Consider the following 26,090-nt stretch of genomic DNA (forward strand, 5'->3'; position numbering starts at 1 on the left):
CATGCTGCGTCCTTGGCTTTGATCATGGATTGGCATAAGAAATGGCCATAAAATAAATGTTTCTGAAAAAATTATAGCTGAAAATACTGTTCATGATGTCACTCAGTGATAATTCTACAAACCTTTGAGTGGAAAACTCTTCCAAGATTGGGGTGGAGGGAGGATGGTTTTTCTTTCCAGGTGAACTTGTATCTTGACTTCTATCAGATATCAGACCATGAGAATAACACAACCTGTTGGACTTTGAGGGCTAAGACACTCAGAATTACTTTTACTTCCCAGGTGCAATAACAATTTCCCATCCAGTATCTCTTCTTATTCTTTATTTCGAATGTCCTCCTGATTTACATGTTTTTATTACAAATTATCTATTTTGGGGAAAATAGTTATAAATAAGTAAATAACCTACGTTCCACTTACTGTACTTGACTGACTTTCTAAATGTAAGTCTTCTAAATAGCATATAAATTAGTATAGAATTCATCTGAAGAAAACCCCCCCCCCCACTTTTCTTCGTAGAGTTCAAACATATAAAACCACAATTTTAATTCTATAAATAGCATCTGGCTTTCAGCATGATATCACCAATGAAAATTTAATCTGGTGCTATGAATTCTCTTCTTCTAAAAAGCTTCAGTAGGAAAATGAAAAGAGAATCAATATAAATAACTTTTCATGAACAGCAGTTTTAGAAAATTCCAGATTTATTAGCTTTTATATTCATGACAAAGTTGTACTCTGAATATTGTTTGGAATTGCTCCAGTTCATTAGTAGCAATAATAAGTCCCCATTTTGTACAGACTGAGGATCTTTAAGATTTTTTATGAGGAATTACCTTTAAGTTACAGAAGACCCATCAGGGAGCCACATCCCATCTGGACACAGTTGTTAAGAATGTACCACTGGTGATGATCTGAAAGTGAGAGGAACTGAAAAACAGCTTTCAAATGTTATTTCAATGCAAAAAGAGTAAGGACGTTTCCACTACACAAAAATCTAGCTCTGCCTCCAAATCAAAATTATCTTATAATTGGAAGAACCCCTGAATTTCCTCCTTTTCATCCAGTCCAAATACAAGCAAATAACTTCAGAAGGAATGAGGGAATCCAATGTTCCTGAGAATTCTGACAGTCTTTAGGGAGTTTAGTTTTCAATAGCATTCCATTTTGCAATGCTACACTGATTTATCACCAGTCATATGTAACTATAATTTCTATAATTTATTGAGTGCCTATGAGGTTCTAAGCCTTTTATGTCTGTTATATGCATCACATTTAACTAATTTCATCCAGTGATTCTCAAGCAGGGGCAATTTTGCCCCTCCAAGTGTATTTGGCAATCTTTGGAGACAGTTTTGGTTGTCACAACTTTGGGGGGGAAAGGTAGTTCTACTGGCAACCAGTGGGTAGGAGCTAGAGATGCTGCTAAACATCCTACAATGCATAGGGCAGCCACCCCTCATCAAAGAATTACCCAGTCCCAAATGTCAATAGTGCTGAGGTAGAAAGAACCTGACAATCTATTTGACAACCCTATGAGGTGGGTATGTTTTTTTATTATTATTTTTATTGAGCTATATTTGACATATAACATTGTGTAGATTTAAGGTGTACATGTTAATTTGAGCCACTTACATATTGTAATATGGTTGCCATTGTAGTGATAATTAGCACCTCTATCATCTTACATAATTATCCTTTCTTTTTAGTAGTTGGAATAATTAAGTTCCAGACTCTTAGCAATTTTGATGATTATAATACAATATTGCTGTTTATATTTTCTCTACTGTGCATGAGGTGGGTATTATTAACCTCATTTTCAGCACAGGGAACTAAGGCACAGGAAAGTTTAAGTAACTTACCCAAGACCACACAGCTAAGTAGGTAGTGGTGCCAGAATTGAAAATCTAGCTCTTTATTGCCTCAAAGCCCAAGCTCTTTCCACTCTACCTGCTACCATCTTCAGAGAACTTTGATGACCACCGGTAGATTCCAAGGTTTGAAGGGGGGAGATGCTCCCTTATTCTGTATACCTGCCTCAGTATTGAGTTCTTGTGTTAACAATTCATCTCTCGAACATCTTCAGATTTTCCCTTTAGGAACATATGTTAACTCAGGTCAGTAACCCCAAGAGAAAATTGTTGTTTGATTGTATATACCATATTACTAAATAAGAGATGAGTAAAAGGAAAATAAAAGACACAATTCCTGTCTTCAAGGACATTGTGGGGAAGAAGGGTTATGTATGTATATAAATAGAAGTACGTCTGCATGTGTGTTTATAAACAGAGTTGTCAGACCAAACATAATGTTGGAAGCAGTAAAAGTAATGGTAATCTGACCTAATCATCTACCAGGACACCTCTCTCTGGGTCTGAAACATCTTTGTTAGACTATAACGTGTATTTACATCCTTGGTCATCACAGCGGCACACTTTGAAGAGCTTCAGCTGCTCTTACCCTTCTAGTTTAGGTAAATTTATAAGCAGAACCAGTTTACTCACATGAAGCTCACAAGGCCTTGCCCTTCTCTTTTTTGGTGAGCTTTTCTTCCTTATACGGGTGACTTTTTTCCTTTCTCCTCTACTTTTCCAGGTTTTACTGCACTCATGGTCACTACTTACTTATCATTGTTAAAGCTCGTTCTCAGGAAAGAATCTGAGGAACACACTCAAATTAAATTGAACATGATGAAGAAGTAAAGAATAGTGAAATTTTTCTTTAGTAATATCTAATGGTGAAACCTCAGCCATCATCTGGCAGAGTGAGTAACATATGACAGGAAGGTTGTCTCTCATAAGCATTCATATATTGAGATCATTTGTAGGAAGCATATAGCACATTGCCGAACATATAGTTGGTACTAAATAAATGTTGGCTTCCTTTTCTTCTCTTCCTCCTCCTCCTCTTCTGGCTCCTTTTTAATATACCTTTAAAATGATGCCACACAATTTGTACACCCATGTTCACAGCAGTATTATTTACAATAGCTAAAACCCAAGTGTCCACTGACAGATGAACGGATAAGCGAAATGTGGTATATACACCCAGTGGAATATTATCCAGTCTTAAAAAAGGAAAGAAATTCTGCAATATGCTACAACACGGATAAATCTTGACCACATTATGCTAAGTGAAATAAGCCAGTCACAAAAAAGACAAATACTGTATAATTCCACTTATATGAGGTACTTAGAGTAGTCAAAATCATAAAGACAGAAGTAGAATGGTGGTTGCCAGGGGCTGTGGGGAGGGGAGAATCGGGAGTTATTGTATAATGCATTAGAGTTTCAGTTTTACAAGACGTAAAGAATTATGGGGATGGATGGTGGTGATGGTTGTACAACAATGTGAATGTATTTAATAACAGTGAACTGTACACTTATAAATAGTTAAGATGATAAATTTCATGTTGTGTGTATACTAACACAATAAAAAAAATGATGCCACACAAAGGGCCACCTAACCTTCTATATTTAAGATCAATTATGCTTAAAACATTAGGAAATTCTGTTGGAGGAGTATGGGTAGTGGTCAAATGCTTGGCTTCAGGCAATAGGCTGTTTAGGTTCAAAACTCAGTTTTCTCTGTTATTATTAACTCTGCAGCTTTCTTGGGAAAATTACAAAACTTTCTGTACCTCAGCTTCTTTTTTTTTGAGGAAGACTCGCCCTGAGCTAACATCCGTACCCATCTTCCTCTACTTTATACGTGGGAGCCTGCCACAGCATGGCTATTGCCAAGTGGTGCCATGTCCGCACCTGGTATCTGAACCGGTGAACTCCGGGCAGCCAAAGCAGACCGTGCACACTTAACCGCTGTGCCACCAGGCTGGCCCCTGTACCTCAGTTCCTTTACCTGTAATATATGGATATTAAAGAAGTTACCTGTCCCATGAAGATGTTTATAAGGATTAAAAAAGGCAAAGCATACTATGTATTTGACACGGCACCTGGCATATATAGTAAGGGCTCAACGAATGTAAGCAATTATATTATAATAAAATTGTATGAGCTGATATTGGGCAGGTTGGAGAGAATAGCTGTGCTGTTTCCTATTACCACCTTCCACTCTTGTCCCAGCCCGTTGATCTCCGTCCTATTCCTGACATCTCAAAGCCACATTTAGGATTTTAGCCATGACCTTCAGCTACATTTGAACACTTTTCTGGTGCATGAGTCTATATTCCCACATTAGGTATGTGCCTAGATGCAAATCTTGACCATGATGTCCCAATTAGTTCATTTGTTCATGTCTGCTAACAGTGTTAACGTTCTGAAGAATGGTGAAGTCTTACTTATACCAAGAACAAATTTGGGATGTAATCTTTTATGATAAAAATCTAGGGTCTTCCTATGTGCATGCGTGTGCACACACGTAACATGGAATATTATAATTAAATGTTATTTATTAAAAATATATAACTTCAGTAGCTACTTTGTAGATTTCTGCTTTCTTGTCTCAGTCTTGGATAGATCTAGGAATTACAATTTCATGAAACTAATGTGAAGATTTGAAAGACTGGGCTGGTGTGTAAGTGATAGTATATGAATGTATGAGGAATGATTTGATTAGAAGCAATATTACACACTGATAGGAGTGATGGTTTGAAATTAGACTGAAGTTCGAATCTTAGCTCTAACATTTTAGGCATTTACCTAATTTCTTTTGTCTGTTTCCTCAACTGAAAATTGGGGAGCATAATACCTATTCACATGGTTGTTGTAACGTTTATACGAGATGATGCCTAGCAAATAGTAAGAACTGAAGAAACAGTCACGATTTTATTACTTCTTTCCAGAGGAAGGGGATTAATTGACAAATATCTGGGGTCTCTTTGAGCCATATCAGTCAGTCAGCTTCTATGATCTTTGGAACTTAATTCTTAATCCCTTTATTGTCACATGCTCTTTGATAACAAAGAGAAAGTGACTACCAATTCATTTCAAAATGTGTGTATTACATTTGATGGGTCACACTAGCAGCTGTAAAGCAAACAACAGAGTGGGGGTAGGAAAGTGGATGGAGTGAGTTCAATCACATAGCTGGGAAAAGTCAATAATGAAGATGGAGGCTTCATTTGTGTCATACTGGAGACAGGAAAGCATGGGTACAGGATTTGAAGCAATAAATCAAGTTAGAAATGCTGAAGTTCTTTCTTGGCGTCTAACTTTGCGCAGTTTGGTTTCTCTCTTTGCTCTTATTTTCTCTACTATTAAAATTTAGGATAATACAACTTAAATGTTTATAAACCCACTTTAAGACAGAAAAAGTATGACCTTGAAACACAAAGTGGAACTATAAAAACCTGCTGAACGCGTTCATTAATTTAAATACATGTTCCTGTCTATTATTATGAAATGCATAGTTTTGTTTGTACTGTATTTGGGTGACCACAAGTCAACAATAAGGTAATTCACAAGTAAACACCCTTGCCTCAGATGCAGAGGCAATGAAGTAATCAGACCAAAATTTTTACTTTCATCTGACTTTTTCAACTTAAACTCAATGCGCCCTTGCTTTTACACAGTAGGATTCAGGACTGAAGACTTGGCTCTTTAAAAACTATCAGACAGGCACACAATCCACCCACCAAAAACTCGGGGAAGCTAAGGCGCCCACACCTGGGAAAGCTTGGCTGCCCTTAGAGTTGAAGATGGCGTTTCTCAGAGTCAAGGCAGAGTTAACACGCTACCTTCGCTTCAACGACTGAATTCCTTTCTGTGTATTAGTCAGGATGTTTTGCTGACTGACTGTCGGAAATCTATAGGAGGGCAGGTTAGTTTACACACTGTCCACTTGCCATTGTAGTCGCTAACACACGCAAAAGCCTTAAAAACGCGGGCGAGACTGAAAAACTTAGGACAGACGATGAACAAATCCCAGGCGGGTAATGGACAAAGTAATAACTCCTCTTACCTCCTGATAGAACTTTTGCCCCCCATCAGTACGTCTCCTAAGGGATCCATGCTACAGTTGGAGCTCACCTAAGCCTGAAAATAACAAAGCTTGGTTCTTCCCTCTGACATTCAAAGGTGCACACATCAGACACTGCCGCGGAACTTTCCGGGTCTCTACGGCTGCATTTTGATACAGGAGAGACATATTTTCGTTCTCCTTTCAAAATGCACCTTGCGAAACACGAACCCGGCTGGGATCTCGGAAAAGGGGAGGAGGAAGAAGGCTCGGAGAAGTTGGCAGCTGCGAGTACCGGGTTCGGCGGAACCTGCCGCGTGGGAGGGTCCAGGAGGCTCCCCGGGGGCTGGTTCTGCTCCTGCCCGTGGCTGCTTCTGTCCTCGAGCGTCGGAGACCGGACCTGGACAGCGGCCGCGACTGTCCCCCACCTGCGGGCTGGGCTGGGGCTGGACGGTATGGACGCGGACCTGCAAGGAGCGCGCGAGACGGAGGAAGGCTGGGAGGCAGAATCGGGAAAGGGAGGCGCAGGGCAGCGAGAGAGGGAAGGAGGCGAGAAGGAAGGAGTGGTCGGGGTGCGGGCGGGGGTGCGGAGGGGGTGGAGAAAGCCGCTGGAGCAAATTTGGGGCCGGACCAGGCAGCGCCCGGCTTTTAACCTGGACAGTGGAGGCGGGGGAAGGAGCAAGAGGAAAGAGGAGGTGTGTGGGGTAGGGTGGGTGGGGGGAGTTGGAAGCAAATGACATCACAGCAGGTCAAAGAAAAAGGGGCGAGCGGCAGGCACCGAGGAAAGTAGGGCGTTTGGCCATTAGGAGCGCGAGCCCAGCCTGTCCCGGAGGGACCCCGGCGCCCCAGAGACCATGCAGAGGTCGCCTCTGGAAAAGGCCAGCGTCATCTCCAAACTTTTTTTCAGGTGAGGGGGTGTCCAGCTGAAGCTTTGGAAGGACACGTGCCCAGGAAAGAGGAGGGCGAGTATGGGCTGGGTTTTGGGGAAAGAGGAGTAGTTTTTAAAAAGATGCGCTATCATTCATTGTTGTGGAAGAGAACGTGGATTTTGTGGAATAAAATAGAAAACAAGAAGAGATAAAGGAATAAACTGAAGCCCATTGTTTGCATAGAGAGCCTTACCTTAACACCAAAGACTTAACTACTTGCAACTGAAAGTCATACTCTCAAGACCCATGTGCTACTGTGCATTGTTGTCTTAGACATGTCTAAGAAATTTATGAATTATAAACTTGTTAATAAAGACTCAAGTTTGGTTCCTTGTTTTCCCCCCTTCATGCCTTGGAAACTTAGATGTTTTCTTGGCACACAGACAACAATGCCATGCCTACCTGTAGCAGGTGCTCAGGAAACATTTGTTCACTGAATTTTGAACTTTTTTGGGGGAGATGGGTGAAGTGGGTAATATGTGCTTAAGTTAAGTTTTTATTGTTATGATACTGAGTACATCTAACAAGTATTTGCTGCAATTCCATTATTCTTCCTTTTAAGAATGAAAGCAAATCCTTTGAAATATCTATCCTGTTTTAAAAAGCCGATTTTAGAAGCTATAAATTTTAAAAGAGGGGTCAGAATTATCATGGAAATGCAAAGCCATGGGACTAGACTTTTAATAAATGGTACTCTTATCCTACTTCGCAAGCGATGAGCCATAAAAGCTTGCAAACTTCATCTAATGAGATTTTTAAAAATAGAGTCTAAGTTCAGAGTCTTAGACAAAGTGTAATTAGATGTAGCATTTCATGTTTGAAGTGTTCTTTGCATACTGTATCTGCTTTGTTCCTGTTAAACTTGTAGGCATGAATGAATAGGTACAGCTCTCCCATGGGGTATTGCTTGACTCATAATTATCCAGTGAATCAGCATACTTAGGTATCATAAAAGCCAAATATATTATAAATATGCCCATATGTGTGTGTTGGGAAGGGACTCAGCTTTCACATCATTCTATAATTTATTCTCTCCATGTGCAATAAGGCTGGAACTCAGGTGCTAAGGAGAGGCCGTTGGCCGTTGAAGGAGAGCTCCTCCCTGTGGATGGGAGAGCACCTTGCTCTTTGGAATTAACCCTTTGTGTTGATGTTTCCAGCACCTTTTGTTACTCCATCTATAAAAACTGGATTATCTGTTGATCTATTTTCCTACTATTTTCTGAATCAGAATGCTAATTGGCATAAATTGTAGACTTTTTAGTAGAGCACTTTGAGGAACCTAAAGGCCAGTCGGTCTAAAAGTGCAGTTTTCAGAAGAATGAATATCCCATGGCTACTTCTAAGTACTGAGTACTAAGAAACTTTCAATTAGCTCATTGTTGATTTAAATTAGATCATTGTTGATCTAATGAAGTTTCTTTTTTAGCAGATCACCTTATAAATTTTAGTATAGTTTAAAAATGCTCTCAGGTTGATTTGTAAGAAAAAATGTATTATAATGGCTACTAAATTTCTTCAGAGCATACTCATTGCTGTTCTCCAAACTATTTCATAATAAGTTGCTCTAAGAATAGGTGTATTTAAAAAAGTTCAGTTCCTACTATTTATAGGAACTGACAATCACCTAAAGTATCAGTGATTATAAACTTCCTTCTGGGTTGTAATTCTGAAAGGATAAGAAATTTATTTTCTGCAGTGGATTAGACAATACTGCTTACGATCACAGGTATTAGGCTTTGGGTTCAGATTATTTTGTTTCAAATCCCGGATCTGCTACTTAGTAGCTGCGTGACCTGAGGCAAGTCCCTTAACATTTTTGCGTTTGTGTGACTTGACCTTTAAAACTTGGAGACTATTAGGATCTATGTCAAAGGGGTTAATCTCTTGAGAAAAATGAATGTAAAATGTTTAACCCAGGAAATGTTAGCTGCTATTATTATTATTATTATTATCAATTACCATATTTTTACGTTCTTTATAATACCACATACCTTGTTTATATAAGATACTCAATTCATCTTTGTTGAATATAATTTGTGACTATCAGTCTGTCTATGCAACAAATGGGCCTGGATGAGAATTTAATTTAGGTAAAATCTCATCTGACGTGGCCTCACCAGATATATAGGAAAAAAGTCATATGCTTATATCCTATGTTGTTAAATGTCTTAGAATTTAACGTTCTGAATATGATCCCTTCAGTTTCAGAGTCATAAAAAAGTGAAGTTGTTACAGTCTGGGTTATAGATTATATTAAATATCTCTTTCATTGTTTAGGTTTTGTTATTGGAGAAGCTAGTAGAGTGGGGAAAATTTAAGTACTTTCTTAATTTTGCATGGGTTTCACAGCAAGTACAAAATTTGAAAGATATCTGAAGTGTCACAATGCTTATATATATATATATATTTTTAAATAAACATAATCTAAAAGAGAATTTTACCACAAAATTTCAGAAAGCTTATGGATATCATAGAAAACAAGTACATTAACTTAAAGTTTTCTTGAAATAGGAAGGTGTTTTTAAACTAGAGGTGATATATTTGCATAGAATTTATGATTCATATACCAGTGGGAATAATTTACAAATGTTTACCAACAGAGATTATGTTTTTCATTTTTGAGTAATTTTTCAAGTTTATATTTTCTGATAACTTTGAAGGTAGTTATTTAGTTTGTTCTCTCTCTTTTCTCTTGTGTTCTGAATTTCCCATACTCTGTTTAGTTGTTAGATTGTGTATCAAACCATGTGTCAGATGACACTGCTTGAATTTTGGTCATGGTATCCATACCGGAAGTCTGGATCTATACTTGAGAAGTTGTCAGAGCCCCACAGAATCCAAGGATACAGTGTCACAGATCTGTTACAAGACTGGATATAGGGCCCCTCAATAAACTCCACAGGTAACTCTCAAGTAAGACCAAAGAGTAAATAGTGCTAGGATCTTAGGTGGAAATTGAGCAGAGAGTTGCATATTGTAAATCTCAGGTTAGTAATCAGACAATTTAAGATATTTTTGTAATTATTAAACACAAAGTAATGAGAGATTTTTAAACAAATATGCTAGAATTTGTTCATCAGAATGGGTGTGGTGGATCAAAATAGCTACCAATGAAAGCTAAACTCTTATTCTAAACATTCTACCTTTGATCAAAATATTTTTGGATTCTCGTTATGGAATTACCTTAGAAACAGTATATAAATTTCTTCTCATAAATACATAGTAGCTTCATTACTTGATAGCCATTATTTTATATTCCTAGCTTGCTTTAGATTAAAAGTCATCTTACCCAGACCAATCAATTGGACTTACTTCTAAATGAGTTTTGATGATATCTGAAAATCAAATCTATCCTGAAAGTGTAAAGATTTTTCATCATAGTTTTCTTTGTTAACAGCCAAATACTACTTAAGTTTAGGTATCATTTAAAAAAAATGTACTGCAAACTTTAAAGTTTATTGCACATTAAACTTTATTGCGCATTTCCTAATGAAGGGAAACATAAGTGCTTTGAGTAACAGAATCATAATTACAGTATGTATATTATGAAAGACCCATAAAAATGACAATTCTGAAGAGGGACCACGCTTATTTGGTTATATAAATTATGGCATATTGTAAAAAAAATCCATCAAAATGATTTTATATTTATATTTTATTTGGCATACCACTCAGCGGGAACAAAGGATGCAATCCAGCCATTTGTGACCACCAGAATGGCTGGGAGGGTTTTAGGGGAAGTGAAACAAGCCCCAGGGACAAAGTCAAATACCATAGGATCTCACTTACAAGGAGAAGAAAAAACAAGCACTAACCAACAGGCGGCACTGGACCTTTGATCGGGGGTGCCCAGAGGCAAAGCGGGGCGGTGGGGGAGGGTGAAAGAGATGATGAGGCACAAGTGTGTGGTGAGGGCCTGTGATTCGGCTTACGCTGGTGAAGAGGATGGAACCTACACGGAAGTTTGCAAAGCATGAGGAAATCTAAAATTATGGCAGAGTCATAAATATTTTTGCAGTTTGTTAGGGGTGTTCATAGAAATCTTGCCAAGGGAGACCAGTTAACTACTCAGATAAGAGTCTAGTCCTTTCTTGATCAATACACATGCGTTATCTCAGCTTTGTCTCTCAGATGGCTTAGACTATCCAAATCAAAAGAAACAGATGTGTAAAACAGATGGCCAATATGAGATGCACAATTCATATTGAGAATGTACAGCTGCCAAGGGTGCCTGAATACCATGAGTCCACTTTGTCAGTCAATGGGCAAATGCCATGCAGTGAGGACCGTCAGGGGTTCCATACACTCTCTTGGCTTTGTCTCCTGTAGGAATTGGAGGAGGCTACTTTTGGGACAGAGGCCCCTCTCTCTTGGATAGTGTTGCCTGAACAGTGACAAACGTTGATTCCTTACACCAGTCCCTTAATGTTCCTTTCTATCCATCCGCCTTTTGCTGATCATGTTTTGTTATGATACAGTTCAGATTTTTCAATTTGGGATATGTGTCGATTTTGATTGGTTTAACTCCCAGAGTACTAAAAGTACCTCCTTTGCACAATACGACTAAAATTGTAAGTATATATATTTTAATATATAAAACATATGTATATATAATTTTCTTTTTGTTGATTTTGCTAGTTTAAAAAATTCCTCCTTGGTTTAGAAGCGTATTCCAATAGTTTTTATGTAGTAGTTCTAAATATTATTACTTGACTTTCCAGGAGTATTCTTACATAGTTATAACACAGCATATGGTGTAGCTTTACTATTCAATTCCTTGGTAGGGAGAGAAGTGGAATCTATTTTTGTTAACTGCCTCATCAATATTTTATGTTTGTTGTGACAATCAAGATATCCCCCAGAGCCCACTGATACACTAGGGAAATCATGGTTTTCCAGTTTTCCATTTATGTTCTATGGGAGGAAGTAGGATTTCGTGTGATAATATTGACTGCATAAGGGGCTGGCCCCGTGGCCGAGTGGTTAAGTTCGCGCGCTCCGCTGCAGGCGGCCCAGTGTTTCATCGGTTCGAATCCTGGGCGCAGACATGGCACTGCTCGTGAGACCACGCTGAGGCAGCGTCCCACATGCCACAACTAGAGGAACCCACAACGAAGAATACACAACTATGTACCGGGGGGCTTTGGGGAGAAAAAGGAAAAAATAAAATCTTTAAAAAAAAAAAAAAATATTGAGTGCATAAATGTTGAAACTTGTTTAAAAGGCTCTTAAATGAGCACCGCTATAACATGTGTTATTGTTAGTGTGGTTTCACAGGAACCTGTAATTGCAGTGCGATAGAGCTACAGGATAAGTATAGGATTGCAAAACCATCAGGGAAGAGTGGTAACCATTTAGCATGCAGCTGTCTGTTGTTTGTCAAAACTTTAAAAATACCTTTGACTCAGCAGCAATTTTGGCAATTTTGATTCCACTGATTCCTGACGCATCTGTGGAGGACACTTCCCTGGGGCAAAATCCCTGTGGTGCGATGCAGTCAAGAGGGGAAAACAGTTCATGATAGAGATCTGGTTGTTTGGGGACCCTGATTGAAGGTTTAGTTTATAAATGTAAGTGCCTTATCATAGAGCAGATCCTTACTATTCCAGATGCTTCTCTTCGTTCCTAAAAATTTACTTTGTGGTTGTTTGAGAGTGAAATTAGCATTATAAAGTGGCTTTCCTATTGAGCTATGTGTCAGCAAAGAGCTGAGGCTTCTTTGAGCAAAAAACCTGTAAAAATTCAGATTGCTTGTGTAGAGAATGAATATATTCTTACAGAGCTCTAAAAGATCTGGTTTCCACAGCTGTATCCAAGTCACAAGACTTTTTGAGTTTGCCATTTTCTGTGCAGCTCCATTAGCTTATTCTGTCGTTCAACATCAGTGACTGTTTCAAATTGTAAAGCCCTGATGTCAGGGCCTTTACTTTTATGACTTGTTTAATGTAGTATTCAGACCATTTCGAGACTCCTGCATGTAATGGTTTAATAAATATTTCTTTGTGGTGATGATGATTCCATGGTGATCAACCCCAGAGACTTACAGAATTGTAGGTTGATGACATTCATCAGTCGTGTAATGCAACGCTGTTCTGATAAAAAGGGGTCGAAGGAAGCTGGACCGTGGACAGATTTTTAATACTTAGAACAATTATTCCATCAAATTTTTCTGGTGTCCCTTTATGGTCAGGCCTTAGCCTTTGTGGGAAAGCCTCCTTGCTAAATTCTTTCCTCATGGGGTAAAGAAATGATTTGAAGGGGGCAGGCCTGGTGGCACAGTGGTTATGCTCGCACGTTCCGCTTTGGTGGCCTGGGGTTCACCGGTTCATATTCTGGGTGCAGACATGGCATAGCTTGGCGAGCCATGCTGTGGGTAGGCATCCCACGTATAAAGTAGAGGAAGATGGGCATGGATGTTTGCTCAGGGCCAGTCTTCCTCAGCAAAAAGAGGAGGATTGGCAGAGTTAGCTCAGGGCTAATCTTCCTCAAAAAAAAGAGAAATGATTTGAAGATTTCTGCTAAGTCATTATTGTTAGGATTCTCAGCCCTGAAACTGGGCTTTACTCTGATATAATCAGAGAGTACTCCCGTAGATTGCTTCAAGGAGCTGAGTCAGAGCAGTACTTCCTTTGTAGGTCATGATTCAGAGCACTTTGGAGGATGCCCTGATTCATTTATTCACCACCTTCTGTATTCCATGTGAGGCATTAAGGAGATTGAAGTGGACAAGAAAGAAATTGATGGTGCCTTCTTGAATGAATTCTCTGAACCCCAAAGTCTCAAGCGTTTATGGAAACGCTCTATGGGGCATCAAATCCAGTCTAAGGCTGGTTAAGGAAGGCTTGCTGGAGGGGTGACTCTTGAGTTACACCTAAAGGAGGTCGTCCAGACAAACAGGGTGGGGATGAGTTAGGAAAAATCTAAACACAGAGGCAGCAGACTGTTTGTAGGACTAGCAGCAAGAGTGCGCTCAGCACCTTCAAAGAATTCAGAGAAGTTCCCTGTGACTGAAGCGTAAGATGTGTGACACAGATTTGTGGGAGATAGGTCTGAAACACTAGGAAAGGCCAGATAGTAAGGAGCTTGGTGAGCTTTGTTTGGCCTTTATCACACTGGAAGCCATGGATTTCAAGCAGGGGAGTGACATGGCAAGTTCAAAGCTGTTGCAGTTTCTTAAATGATGAACTGAAAGTGTGGCAATAGTGATAGAGTGGAGGAGATGGATTTGAAACATTTAAGGGGTAAAATCAACAGGTTTGGTAATTGACTAGATGTGCAAGGAGAAGGAGAGTGAAGCATTTAGGATAGTGTCTAGATTTGCTGACTTGGGTCACGGGATGGATGATGGTGAAGCTTAGGAGTGAGGAGATACAACAAGAGAAGGAGGCTGGGGGTCGGGGTGGAGGCCCATGCAGACGGTCTGCTTCCTTTTTAAATAAAAACGAAGATGCATATGGCTCAAGGCCAGGTAATATGGTTAGTTGAAAATATATTAAAGTGATTTAGGGCTTTAGATAAGAGATACTTAGATGTCTGAGGTGATAGAATTATAAATACTTCCCTCACACTGTTCAGTCAAGTCCAGGATGGTATCTAGGAAGAATTTAAAGTATCCACTTGTTTGGCTTCATTGTGGTACAGAGTCACCTGAGAGCATGTCAGGAACAAGTAGCTATGTTCTGGGGACAGCACTGGCTAAATTCTACTTAGAAATTCTCCTTAGAACCCTACTGCTACCGTCCCTTCCAAACCCATCAAATGATGTCTCAAGTGCCCCGACCCTACTATAACTTCACTCAAACAGTGGGTTTTACCCTCTGATTTTTATGATCATAGACATTCAAGGAGGTATGAAAACCTGCTGGGGCTTCAAGTTTTGTCTGCCATGATTGAGTAGGTAAGAACACACCTGCTATCATGAAATTTTTTGGTGTGTGTTGAAAAAATATTCTCATGACTCTTAAGAACTTCACAAAGGTACCGAAGAATTTCATCTCGTACCAGTCAGACCAATATGTAAAACTTAAGCTTAATAGGCAGCATCCTAGAGATGCTGACAGCTGTGTTTAGAGGTGATTCAAAGGCCAGACCTTGGAGCTGCAGTATTGGTTATGGGAGCAACAAGAAAGTGAAGCCCCTCCTGGCCGGGATTGGCAATCCCAGATTTAGAGGCAGCATATTGGAGAAACTATGTAGGAAGCTCTCTTTGCACATTTTGTTTGTTTTAAACATCTCTATGAACTCTGGAAAATAAAGCCACTACAATAAAGCTTTGCTTTTCCAACCAAAATCCATTGCTATACTTTAGATCAGGAGTTGGCAAACTTTTTCAGTGAAGGGCCAGATAGTAAATATTTTCAACGTTATAGGCCACGTGGTCTCTGCCATTGCGGGCAAGCAGCTGGAGACAACATGCAAACTTGTGGGCATGGCTGTGTTCCAATAAAACTTTATTTATGGGCACTGAAATTTGAATTTCATATAATTTTCACATGCCACAAAATATTCTTCTTTTCAAAACATTCTGTTGCAACAAGCTTCAAAATACCCAGCTTTAAGATTACTTAGTTTAAAATAAAGATCTAGAAAAATATTTCAAGGTTCATAAGTAATTAATATTATTGTATTTAGCAATTGAGTAATTTTAAGAGAAAGTGAAACAACTAGACATGCAAAATGGACTTTTCAGAAGAAGAGCAAGTAGTGGTTTAACAGATATTAGATAATTTCCAGAATACTTTTGTCTTGTAGGAATCGATTGACTGTTTCTTCTTTACTTCTTTTTTGCATATACATCTTTTGATGCGTCCTTCAAGGCAGAGGCTCTATCTTATCCATCCTTTCGTTCCAGCACCTGTCTGACTCCCTGGTGCCTAGTAGGCCCTTAAAATGTACTTATTGAATTGAATAAAACTTGACAAATTCATTTTATGGCTATGCTTTTAAACTTAATTTTTGATGGAAACATAAAAATTTGTTTATAAATATGAAATTAAAAAACTTTCCATTTGGTATTCCGAAGATAAAAAGTCTAATTTTGAATAAAAATATTAGCTGTTTTACCAAATCTATGTGTATAAAATAAAATAGGAAAATCTGTTTCTTTTGCTTTCTTGTGGAGTTCTTGGAACTGTCTAGGAAAATTCCAGCTTAAGTTAGTACACTATTATTTTTCTTAGGAAGATCAATGATAGGCAACTTTATTGAAGATATGCTTGTACCCCTGAAATATTTTTCTCTTTGAATCTCATGAGTATTCAGGATGACTGACAGTTTAATTTTAAACCAGATTATTAAAATGATTATTTCCAAATTTTCTTTCTAAATATATGTACCACAATTTAGTCTTTAAAAAAGAATTCATTTTAGTTTTGTACCTATGAATACATTTTTTCAATAAAGTAAGTTGACTGACCAAATACTTATTACCAAAAGAACTTCTGCCTTTCAACTCAAAGATAGACTTGGCTTCTAAAAACTCATATTAGCCTCTTTTTTCTTTTATTTGGTACCTAATAGGGTTACTCTCTTCCATCCATAAAGGTCAATGGATAGCTTGAATATATGCTCTGTGAATTGCACAAAGCAAATAAATCTCTCATGGATTAATTTGATTATGGCGTGAACTTGAACCAACATCATTAATACAGTTAGACATTAGGTATTTACATAAATCACTTAATTCAGAGCATAAAATTTATAACTGCAATGAGATCTAAAAGTTTATTCACTGTTTTAAGAGTTTATAAAACTGATGAAATTAAAACTCAGAGGTAGCCATCCCAGTAATATCAGAGCTAAGTTTTTATGTGATGTAATTTTATTAACTGGAAAGACAACCATTATAAAATGAACTCATTAATGTAAAAGTAGTAATTTGGAAATACAGCTGTTTATTTATTTATTTATTCATTCATTCATTCCTGCACATATGCATGCATTTATTCAGCAGAAATGTTGAGTCCCTGATATGTCCCAGGCATATAGTGGTTTGAAGACTTAGAACACATCAAAACTTACTGTGCATTCTAATTATTCTTCTTTTACTGGAATTTTCACCTTAATATTCTTAGTGATAGTTTTTCTCTTTGGAACACAAAGCCCATCATAACCTTCTACAGGTTTTTCCCTTACTCTCTTTAATAAAGGGGACCTAAACTTTTTATTCATTTATGAAATTGACTGAATAAAGGTCATCTCACATAATAAAATAAACTTTTCTAAAGCCAACGATATAATTCCTTGACAGCAAAAATTGCTTGATCTATTTAAAACAAATTTAAAAATACTTCCTATGAAATGTAAGCCTGAGATCTTTACGTTCAGAAATGTGTATTGGATTTAGTTCTTGAAGACAGTCTTTGGATCCACTGAGGTGTTAACTTGGTAACTTTGCAGCCTTTTTGAACTCATACAAGGGTTTGTTGATTTGGCTGTTTCTGCTGCCGCCAAAGGTAGCAACACAACTCTTGTCTTCCCCGAGTCACACTCTGTCACTCCAGTCACTATTACTGTACCGTAGAGTCAGATTCTGGGATTAGTAGACATGTATAAATTATTATTAAAAAATAATGAGCCACCAAATCTGCTGTTAATGAAAGTTTGATCAAAGTTTAGTTATTCTGTTGCAAGGGAAATCTAGCTAGAAACAGGATTGAGAAATTCTTTAGGGAAACACTTAAGCTCTTAAAATTAGGAACTCTTACTTCATAATTAACAGTGTTTTATATAGCTTTAGAAAAGTGCTTCTCATATTGTTGTCTGCCAACAACCTGCTCTAAATATATATCTATCTTAATTATTACATTCAAATGATGTACAAATTTTAAATATTATATATTCTTATTAAATATATGTATCATCTGCTCTAAATATATGTACATATATATGTATATATATCACATTAAATATGCAAATTTCTAGATCCCATTCCATACCTACAAAATCAGAATCTCTGAGAGAGGGCAATTACTTTTTTTTTTTACATTCCTGATGATTCTTTTTGCCTACTAAAATCTGAGAACCATTAGAACAATCTTAAGAAAATGGGTTTAAATGGCCCAACTAGTGCTTCTCAACCTTAATAAAAGATTGAAAGACTACAGATTTGAGGACAAAAAACAAGATTCTACTACATTATCATAAAATGTGGAATATGCAGGTGATTCCATCTTCTCCCAGCTCTATTAATCTTCTCTCTTCTAACATCCTTCTTTTTTAACTTTAAGTTGCAAGGAAGAGAGTTTTGAAAGTTCACCATTTTTCAGTAAATTAACAACAGATATATAAATATAGTTCGACTTGCCACAGAATTCAAAATTTCCTGTTAAGTAGTTTTTGAAATCTGCAGTTTTGCCGTCTACCACTTCCTAACATTTACTAAGCACTTTCCATGTACCAGGGGTTAAACATATTATTATTCAAACAATTTTAGATGGGTTCTACATATAAGAAATATATGGTTTAGAAAGATTAAAGAGTTTATATAAAGTCACCTAACTAATTACTGTGAAATCAAGGTGTGAACTTAGATTGATCTAAATCGAGAACTCTACTCTTAACCAGTGCATCACATTATCCAAAAACCTAGAATAGAATTGGTGAATTATAGAACTTCATTTGATTTTGTATGTAGGTTTCTTAATTTTCTTCTCTCTGAAATTTATTATTTTTGATACAAACCTTATAAATAATATTATTTTAAAAATGCATTAGACTCAGTTCTTCTTGGAAGAGCCAGAAGCATGCCCTCCCATTGTTGTTTTGCGTAGGTCCATGTGACAAGCTACGTGGGGCGGGAGGGATGAAGAGGAGAAGATGGAGAGTAGGGAAGGGCATTGTCTTAGGTTAACGAGATCTTGAAAATTCTAAATGTCTAGTTGAAGATTGAAAGATGTGGTCAGCCGAAGCAGGCCAGTAGCCAAACATTGTCACACAGAAACAGCTCAGTTGCACAAAACTTGACCCAGACTGCACTTCTTATCCTGATTTGTCCCATCCAGGTACTGGTCATCACCCTTCATTTTTTCCATTTTCCAAATCTAGCTTCTTGTCATTTTCCACCTCGTCAAACCTACTGAGCAAGGCTTTCTGTTGAGTTTTGCATCTACTCTTCTTACTGTACTGACATCACTGCCTCAGCTGTGTTCCAGGTCTAATCACTTCAATGTTTCTCTCACCATTGCCCACCTTCTTTGGTGTCCTACTGTGATCACCACTCCCCAGCTGTTCATCATTCCTGTCATCTGTTTCTCCAAGTTTACTCTTATTCTATTTCTTGGGGCTGAAGGAAGAGGCAGTCACCTGGCAGATGGTTCTTTAATTTGATGTTTGACACTTTGTGTGTCTGTGTGTGTGTGTATCTATCTATCTATCTATCTTGGATTTTCCTAGTACATTAATTTTTATGATTTTTTAATAATAGGGGCCTGCCCCATGGCCAAGTGGTTGAGTTCACGTGCTCCACTTTGGTGGCCCGGGCTTTCACCGATTTGGATCCTGGGTGTGGACTTGGCACCGCTCATCAGGCCATGCTGACACAGCATCCCACATGCCACAACTAGAAGGACCCACAACTAAAATATACAACTATGTACTGGGGGGATTTGAGGAGAAGAAGGAAAAAAAACAATAATACTTTTATGAGTGAATCCCAAGTTCCAAATGAAATCTACCATGGAACTGCAATATATACAAATGAAAGTGACAATAAAAGACAGTAACCCCTTCATAAATACAAAGGTATAGTTAACCTCCTGCCCCCCAATAAGGGCTGAAATGATTATGTAACATTTATGCACAATTTTCTTAGCCCTACCTGCTTACGTTTTTCACAATGTTATGTTTCTGAAATGGAGATGCCTCTTATACTTGATGTCAAAAGAAACTTGTCAGCCATCAAGCCCAGGAATAAACCATAATATGAGAACTTAACAATACATAGAAGGGATATATTCCTGTGACCTCAGTTGAGTTATTTTCATTGGTTGCACCCCACAAGGTTGCCTTTTAAATTTAGTTTCTTGCTTGAAATTTCTTGAGAAAGATTACTCTGTGATCTAGTTTTGAAAGAAACAGTTAATATTTAGTCTGAAGGTTGTCTGGCATACCAAGCACTATAATTAAACTGGAAGTTGACCAAGCTCAGCACTTCACTGTTCTTTGAAATTATACTGCCTGCTGTACAGGTGAAGGTGTATGAATGCAGCTTGTCACTGTAACCCTGTTCATAGCTGTGATTGATATTCATATCACTCAATAGCCAAGAGTGATTCAGGAGAATATTTTTGACCTGAATGTAAAGAAGGCTTAGAGGAAAATTTCTTTTCTTTTCTTTTTTGCTGAGGAAGATTCACCCTCATCTAACATCTGTGCCAATCTTCCTCTATTTTGTATGTGGGTTGCTGCCACGGCGTGGCTGCCTGTGAGTGGTGTATGTCCTCACCTGGGAACTGAACCCAGGCCGCCAAAGTGGAGTGCATTGAACTTAACCACTGGGCCACAGGGCCAGCCCCAGAAAATTTTAATTATGATACTGAAGAAGAAAGTGGTAAGTGATTGTGTGAATAAGCATATAGTATTGAGCACATCTTTAAAAAACTGTATATTTAATGTTTATTTATTTATTTATTTATATTTTTTTGAGGAAGACTGGCCCTGAGCTAACCTTTGTGCCCGTCTTCCTCTACTTTACATGTGGGACGCCTGCACAGCATGACTTGATAAGTGGTGCATAGGTCTGCGCTCGGGATCCAAACCAGTGAACCCTGGGCTGCCGAAGTGGAGCACACGAACTTAACCACTATGCCACCAGGCCAGCCTCTGTATTACTTATTTTTGGAAAGGCTGTTCTTAAATTGATGGTATCTTGTAATCAGTGTCACTTTATTGTTGCGTAAGCAGGGCAAAGTATTGTAAAATCATGATAATATCGTAAGTGGCTTGTTATGATTCCCTGGAAATTGCACAACTCCGTTATGCTGGGACGAAACCTGTGCAAGCTGATAGGCCAGAGATATAGTGGACTGTTAACTAAGCTTGGTTCACGTGTGTCTGTAGCGATGTACCCATTTATGCCATGTGGAAATAACCAATGGCAGATTGTAATATGTTTAATTATGTGCAAAGAGATGTCAGGGAAAGCTTTCCTACATAGTGGACACTAAATGAGTTAGCCTGGCAGGCCAGGATAATATTTGGATGAATCTAGTGTGCTAAAATTTTCATATGACACATTTGAGAATATGTGATGTTTTTTATTCTTAGTTTTTAAACAGTAAAACATTCTTAAAAATATTGACATTTCAAATCAAAAGTTGATGAACTCCCTGCACTATCTCTGGAGAATAGTAGATGTTGGAGCCCAAAGTTTGAAAACCATTGAATTAGTTTTTCCTCCATATTGGTTGTTATTGACCTTCCCTTGACTTCCTCATTTCACCCATTCTATACTCTTAGAAAATGATCTCACATTCTAAATCTTTGTCTCTATCCTTATTGTCCGCTCTTGGGGAGTAATCTGTAATGGAGGAAGCATGAACTTTGGAATCAGACAGAGCTGGCTGGAATCCCAACTCTGTGACTTATTAACAATGTGATCTTGGGCAATTTACTTCACTTCTGATGATGATGTTTCGCTGATCAGTACAGTGAGTTATCCTCATCTTAACATGGCTCGGCATTATGATGATATACAACATCCATTGAGTGCTTCCTCTGTTAATTATTTAGGGTTCTCCAGAGAAACAGAACCAATAGGAGATTATGTCTATATCTATATGTTTACATCTGTGTCTGTGGTTTATTATGAGGAATTAGTTCATTTGATTATGAAGGCTAGCAAGTCCAAAATTCACACAGTGACTGGCAGGCTGGAGACTTAAGACAGTCAATGTTCCACTTTGATTCTGAAGGCAGTCTACTCGAGAATTCTCTCCTGCTTGGGGAGGCCAGCCTTTTTGTACTATTCAGGCCGTCAACAAATTGGATGAGGCCTACCCACATCTGCTGTAGAGCCATCTGCTTTACCCACAGCTCACCAATTTAAATGTAAATCTCATCCAAAAAACCCTCTAAGGTGACACATAAAATTAACCAACATACTCTATATAGGCACTTACCAAGCATTAAGTGACAGCAAATAATGCCAGATATAGAGTAACTCTTTAATAAATGGTAAACACTATCATCGGCATGATTATTATCATCAGTGCTTTTTCGTCTTTACCTCCAGGGTCCAAGAAAGTGCCTCTCTTTTCTGAATTTAACCCTCCTCTTCTGTAAACTAGACCTGGTGCCTTCTCTGAATTATGGAGATGAAATTCTCACAAATGCCTCTACCCAATTCCGCATCTGCAGCCTTTGCTTTGCCATAGGCTTTTATCTCCAACTTTTAAACTTAAATACTCCAAGTATCACCTTTGTTCATTTGCCCCTCTGTATGCACTGTCCTAACGTGACATTTCCCTGTTGCTTAGGGTCAGTGTATTTGTTTGCTAAAGCTGCTGTAACAAAGTACCAGAAACTGAGTGGCTTAAACAACAGAAATTTGTTGTCTCATGGTTCTGAAGGCTGGACATCCGAGATCAGTATGTCAGCAAGCTTTGTCTTTTTCTGAGGCTGGGAGGTAGAATCTGTTTCTTGCCTCTCCCCAGGCTTCTGGTGATTTGCTGGCAGTCTTTGGCATCCTTTCACTTGCAGAGGCCTCACCTTAATCTCTGCCTTCATCTTCACCTGGTGCTCTCGCTGTGTGCTTGTTTCTGTGCTCAAATTTCTTTCTTTTTTTTTTTTTTTTAATAAGGACAACAGTCATATTGGGTTAGAGCCCGCTCTAATGAACTCATTTTTAACTTGATCACCTCTGTAAAGATCCTATCACCAAATAAGTTCACATTCTGAGGTCGTAGGAGTTAGGATTCAAACATACCTTTTCTGGGAGGAATACAATTCAACCCTTAATAGTAACAGTGTTCAGGAGCAGAATGAGATATAGAAGCAATTTGAAACTGTAAAGTATAATACATGTAAGGTGTTACACTAATTTATGAAAAGCTTTTAAAAGCTATGTATACTTCATCTATAATGTACATAAATAACATGGAGACAATGCAGAGGATGTGAAGTGACATGATATGGGAGTTGTCAAGGAGGGTCAAAATAAAGGGGACCATTTGCTCTTGAGTAGGCTGAAGAATGACTTTCCATTTATGAAATTCTGCTATGTTTCCACTAAGAATAAATCAAATTAAGGTCAGACATTAGGAAGAATATTTTGGTAAAGAAGGGTGTTAAATATGAAAACATTTTACTGAAGAGAATTTAATAATCTAAGCCGGAAGTTTTAGAATTATTGACTTTAGGTTATGACTCACAAAAAGGGCAGAAATATTAGTAAAGAATGTTCTTTGAACGACTATAGGCACTCTCCATTTGCATTGAATTTACGATAGACTCGAAAAACGTTTTTTGTTTTTGACTTTTTTTTCCTAAGGAAGATTTGGCCTGAGCTAACATCTGTTGCCAATCTTCCTCTTGTTTTGCTTGAAGAAGATTAGTCCTGAGCTAACATCTGTGCCAGTCTTCCTCCACTTTATATGAGGGTTGCCACCACAGCATGGCTGGTGAGCGGTGTAGGTCCAAACTCAGGATCTGAAAACACGAACCTGGGCCACCAGAGCAGAGCATGCTGAACTTAACCACTATGTCACAGGGTGGCCCTCAGTTTTTGACTTTTAATACATTTGACCAGGACTATTGGCTGGCTGAACAATACCCATTTGAATCATATCAGTGTTCTCACATGGGCTATAAACATATCGTGTTTGAGTAATTAATTAGTTAACACAATAATGGTTCCAGTTTTTATGCTGTCCCAGTCACTGGACAAGACAATGGAGATGTAAAGATTTAGACTACCTACATTGTCTTCAAGGAGTTAGTCTCATGAGGGAAATAAACCAGCAAACAATGTATAATGTGATAACATAAACAATTTTAAAAATAATTGAATGACAATTATGTACCATTCTCTATGGTAGGTGCAGGATATACAGCAATAAAAAAATGATGCATAAGGTGTTTGCTATGGTGGAAGTTGCAGTCTTGTGTGCTTGGAGACATGGGGTATTGGCAGACAAGTAAATAGACAATATGCGGTAACGGCTCAGGTGGAAGGAGTACGGGAGAGAATGGAGCCCACGGGAGGAAAATTAAACCTAGAATGCAGAGAGGCTCACACATACCTAATTTCTATGAAACTCTTTCAATGCATTTGAGGTTTCTTGGAAATAGAGATCAGGTTTTATTTCAAGGAAGTTATTAATTTTTCTTCAGTGTAACCTGGCACTTAGTTGATATTAATGCAAAACCAAAAAATGCAGTACCAAGTGATGGGAATAGGAGAATCCTTTTAAAAATTGAGAGCCACCTTGTTGTCAATGGTTTCATCCAGGGGGAGCTCCTGCAGAGTTCAAAAGCAAGAGTCTGGCTTGATGTTGCCTTTAAAGTTCATTTCCTAAAGTGCAAATGGAAGCAAGAGATCATGACATTTTGAGGTCACAATAATTCTTAAATGCTCATAAAAATGATTTTCACTAAACTATCACCACTTGTGTTATGATTTCTGTTCGTAATGACCTGATTGCAAAGGTGACCATTTTGAACTCAAATTGCTTATTAGGATCAGTTGATGATTCAGTCATCCGTTATTGTGTGTTTTGCTGTTGTGGTGGAAAAATGCAACTTAGGGTATTTTGTGGAACTTTATTTACCTATATGTTGCTTATATGAAAAAAAGATGTAAAGATTAAGTGAAGGGCATTTAAAGTAAGTCTCTTTCATAGAGTCTTATTTCCTTGGTAAACCTTGGTCCAATGGCTGTCTCCATTCTCTGCCTGTGTCATGCTCCTTTTTTTCTGGGATTCCCAGTGGGTATGAATAAAGGTTCAGTCACTACTGCTCTCCTCCCCTGCATCTCTCAGGAGATTTATTGTCAGTGTCCCTCCCAGTAATATCAAGGCATCAAGGAAATGAAAAATAACATTAATATTGCTCCACAACCTCAGGAACAGGATCTGAAACTTAAATCCTGAGTCATACAAGGTACTCTCCCTTGTGAAAAGGGGGAGAAATAAAGAAGGTGCTAAATTTATATTTTAATGCTATTATTTGTGATTTTAAAGGTTTTCTAGAAGGTGAAATAATAACAGTGAAAGATTAGAAAAAGGATTAAAATGCCACCAATAACCAAGTTCTGTATACAGTTTGAAGATGGGAACCCATCTGCAGTTGAGAAGTCTGAATCCAATGACGTTCTGCTCTTTGAATCCTTCTGAGAAATAATCATGAGTAACAGGAGTGTGACAGTGTAACAGAGCAGACAGCATAAACAAATTAGAGTGAAGAGAAGATCAAGATAAATGAGAGAAATTCTAGAATTTGACTGATCATTTATCTATTTAGATGATTCCAAGCAGAACCCTAGAAACCAACTTTATCACCACTGAATTTAAAAAAATCAACTTTGTTTTTGTGGTGCATCATGTTAGAGAGTTACCCTTGGAGTATTAGTTTTTAATCATCTTCATCTTAAACCATTTCTGAGGTCACCTCTGACCTCCATTTTACCCTTCCATCGATCCAGCAAAATAAGCAAATAAGTAAACATCCTCAAATGAACGATGTTGGGTGAAATTGCATTATTTTTTTTAATTTTGGAAATGTTGCTTCAAGGCAGTAACTGACAAGCAGATGTCAGAGAGGATTTAATGATAAGTAGTGATATTTTTAAGTAAGTAGTGATGTGTGAAGTACACATAGTGAGGGTCATTAAGTCATTTGGATGTTGAAGGCTGTGAGAATCCAGCACGTGCTATGCCTCTGGCGGCTTGTACCAAACAGATCCCTGACTCTGCTGCCCAGAGCTTCTCAGAGGATTTCTGTCCCCAAGAGGAGTGTCTTCTCCATGCTGAGAGAAACGCTTTAGCAGAGAAAAATCAAATAGCTTTGATTCCAGGTGTTGAGTTAATTACACAATGAAAACCATGGCTCAGAAAGGACATGGGTATTTCATTTATGAAGGATGGTGAAACCCATCGGGGTGTTTAGTTTGGGTCCTACTGACGGTGTCCGAACAAGTGAAGTGAACAAAGAGCTTCAATAAGGGTTTCAGAGTTCTAGAAAAAGGGAGGGAATACCAAATAAATGGGATAAGTATGAAACAAATACCAGCAAAGTTAAATCGTT

At 38.1% G+C, this 26,090-nt stretch overlaps 1 protein-coding gene across 1 annotated transcript in view; it reads left to right on the forward strand.

Moving 5' to 3' along the window:
- Positions 1–6,712: 6,712 nt before the first annotated feature.
- The window catches only part of CFTR (CF transmembrane conductance regulator), a 165,883-nt gene continuing 146,505 nt past the window's right edge, over positions 6,713–26,090 (forward strand). The window contains exon 1 of the mRNA XM_046670741.1: positions 6,713–6,823. Coding sequence (XP_046526697.1) covers positions 6,771–6,823 — 53 coding nt within the window. The 5' untranslated portion in view covers positions 6,713–6,770. The remainder of the gene's footprint in view (positions 6,824–26,090) is intronic.

The sequence above is a fragment of the Equus quagga genome, chromosome 8 (genome assembly GCF_021613505.1).
Source record: "Equus quagga isolate Etosha38 chromosome 8, UCLA_HA_Equagga_1.0, whole genome shotgun sequence".
NCBI lineage: Eukaryota > Metazoa > Chordata > Mammalia > Perissodactyla > Equidae > Equus > Equus quagga.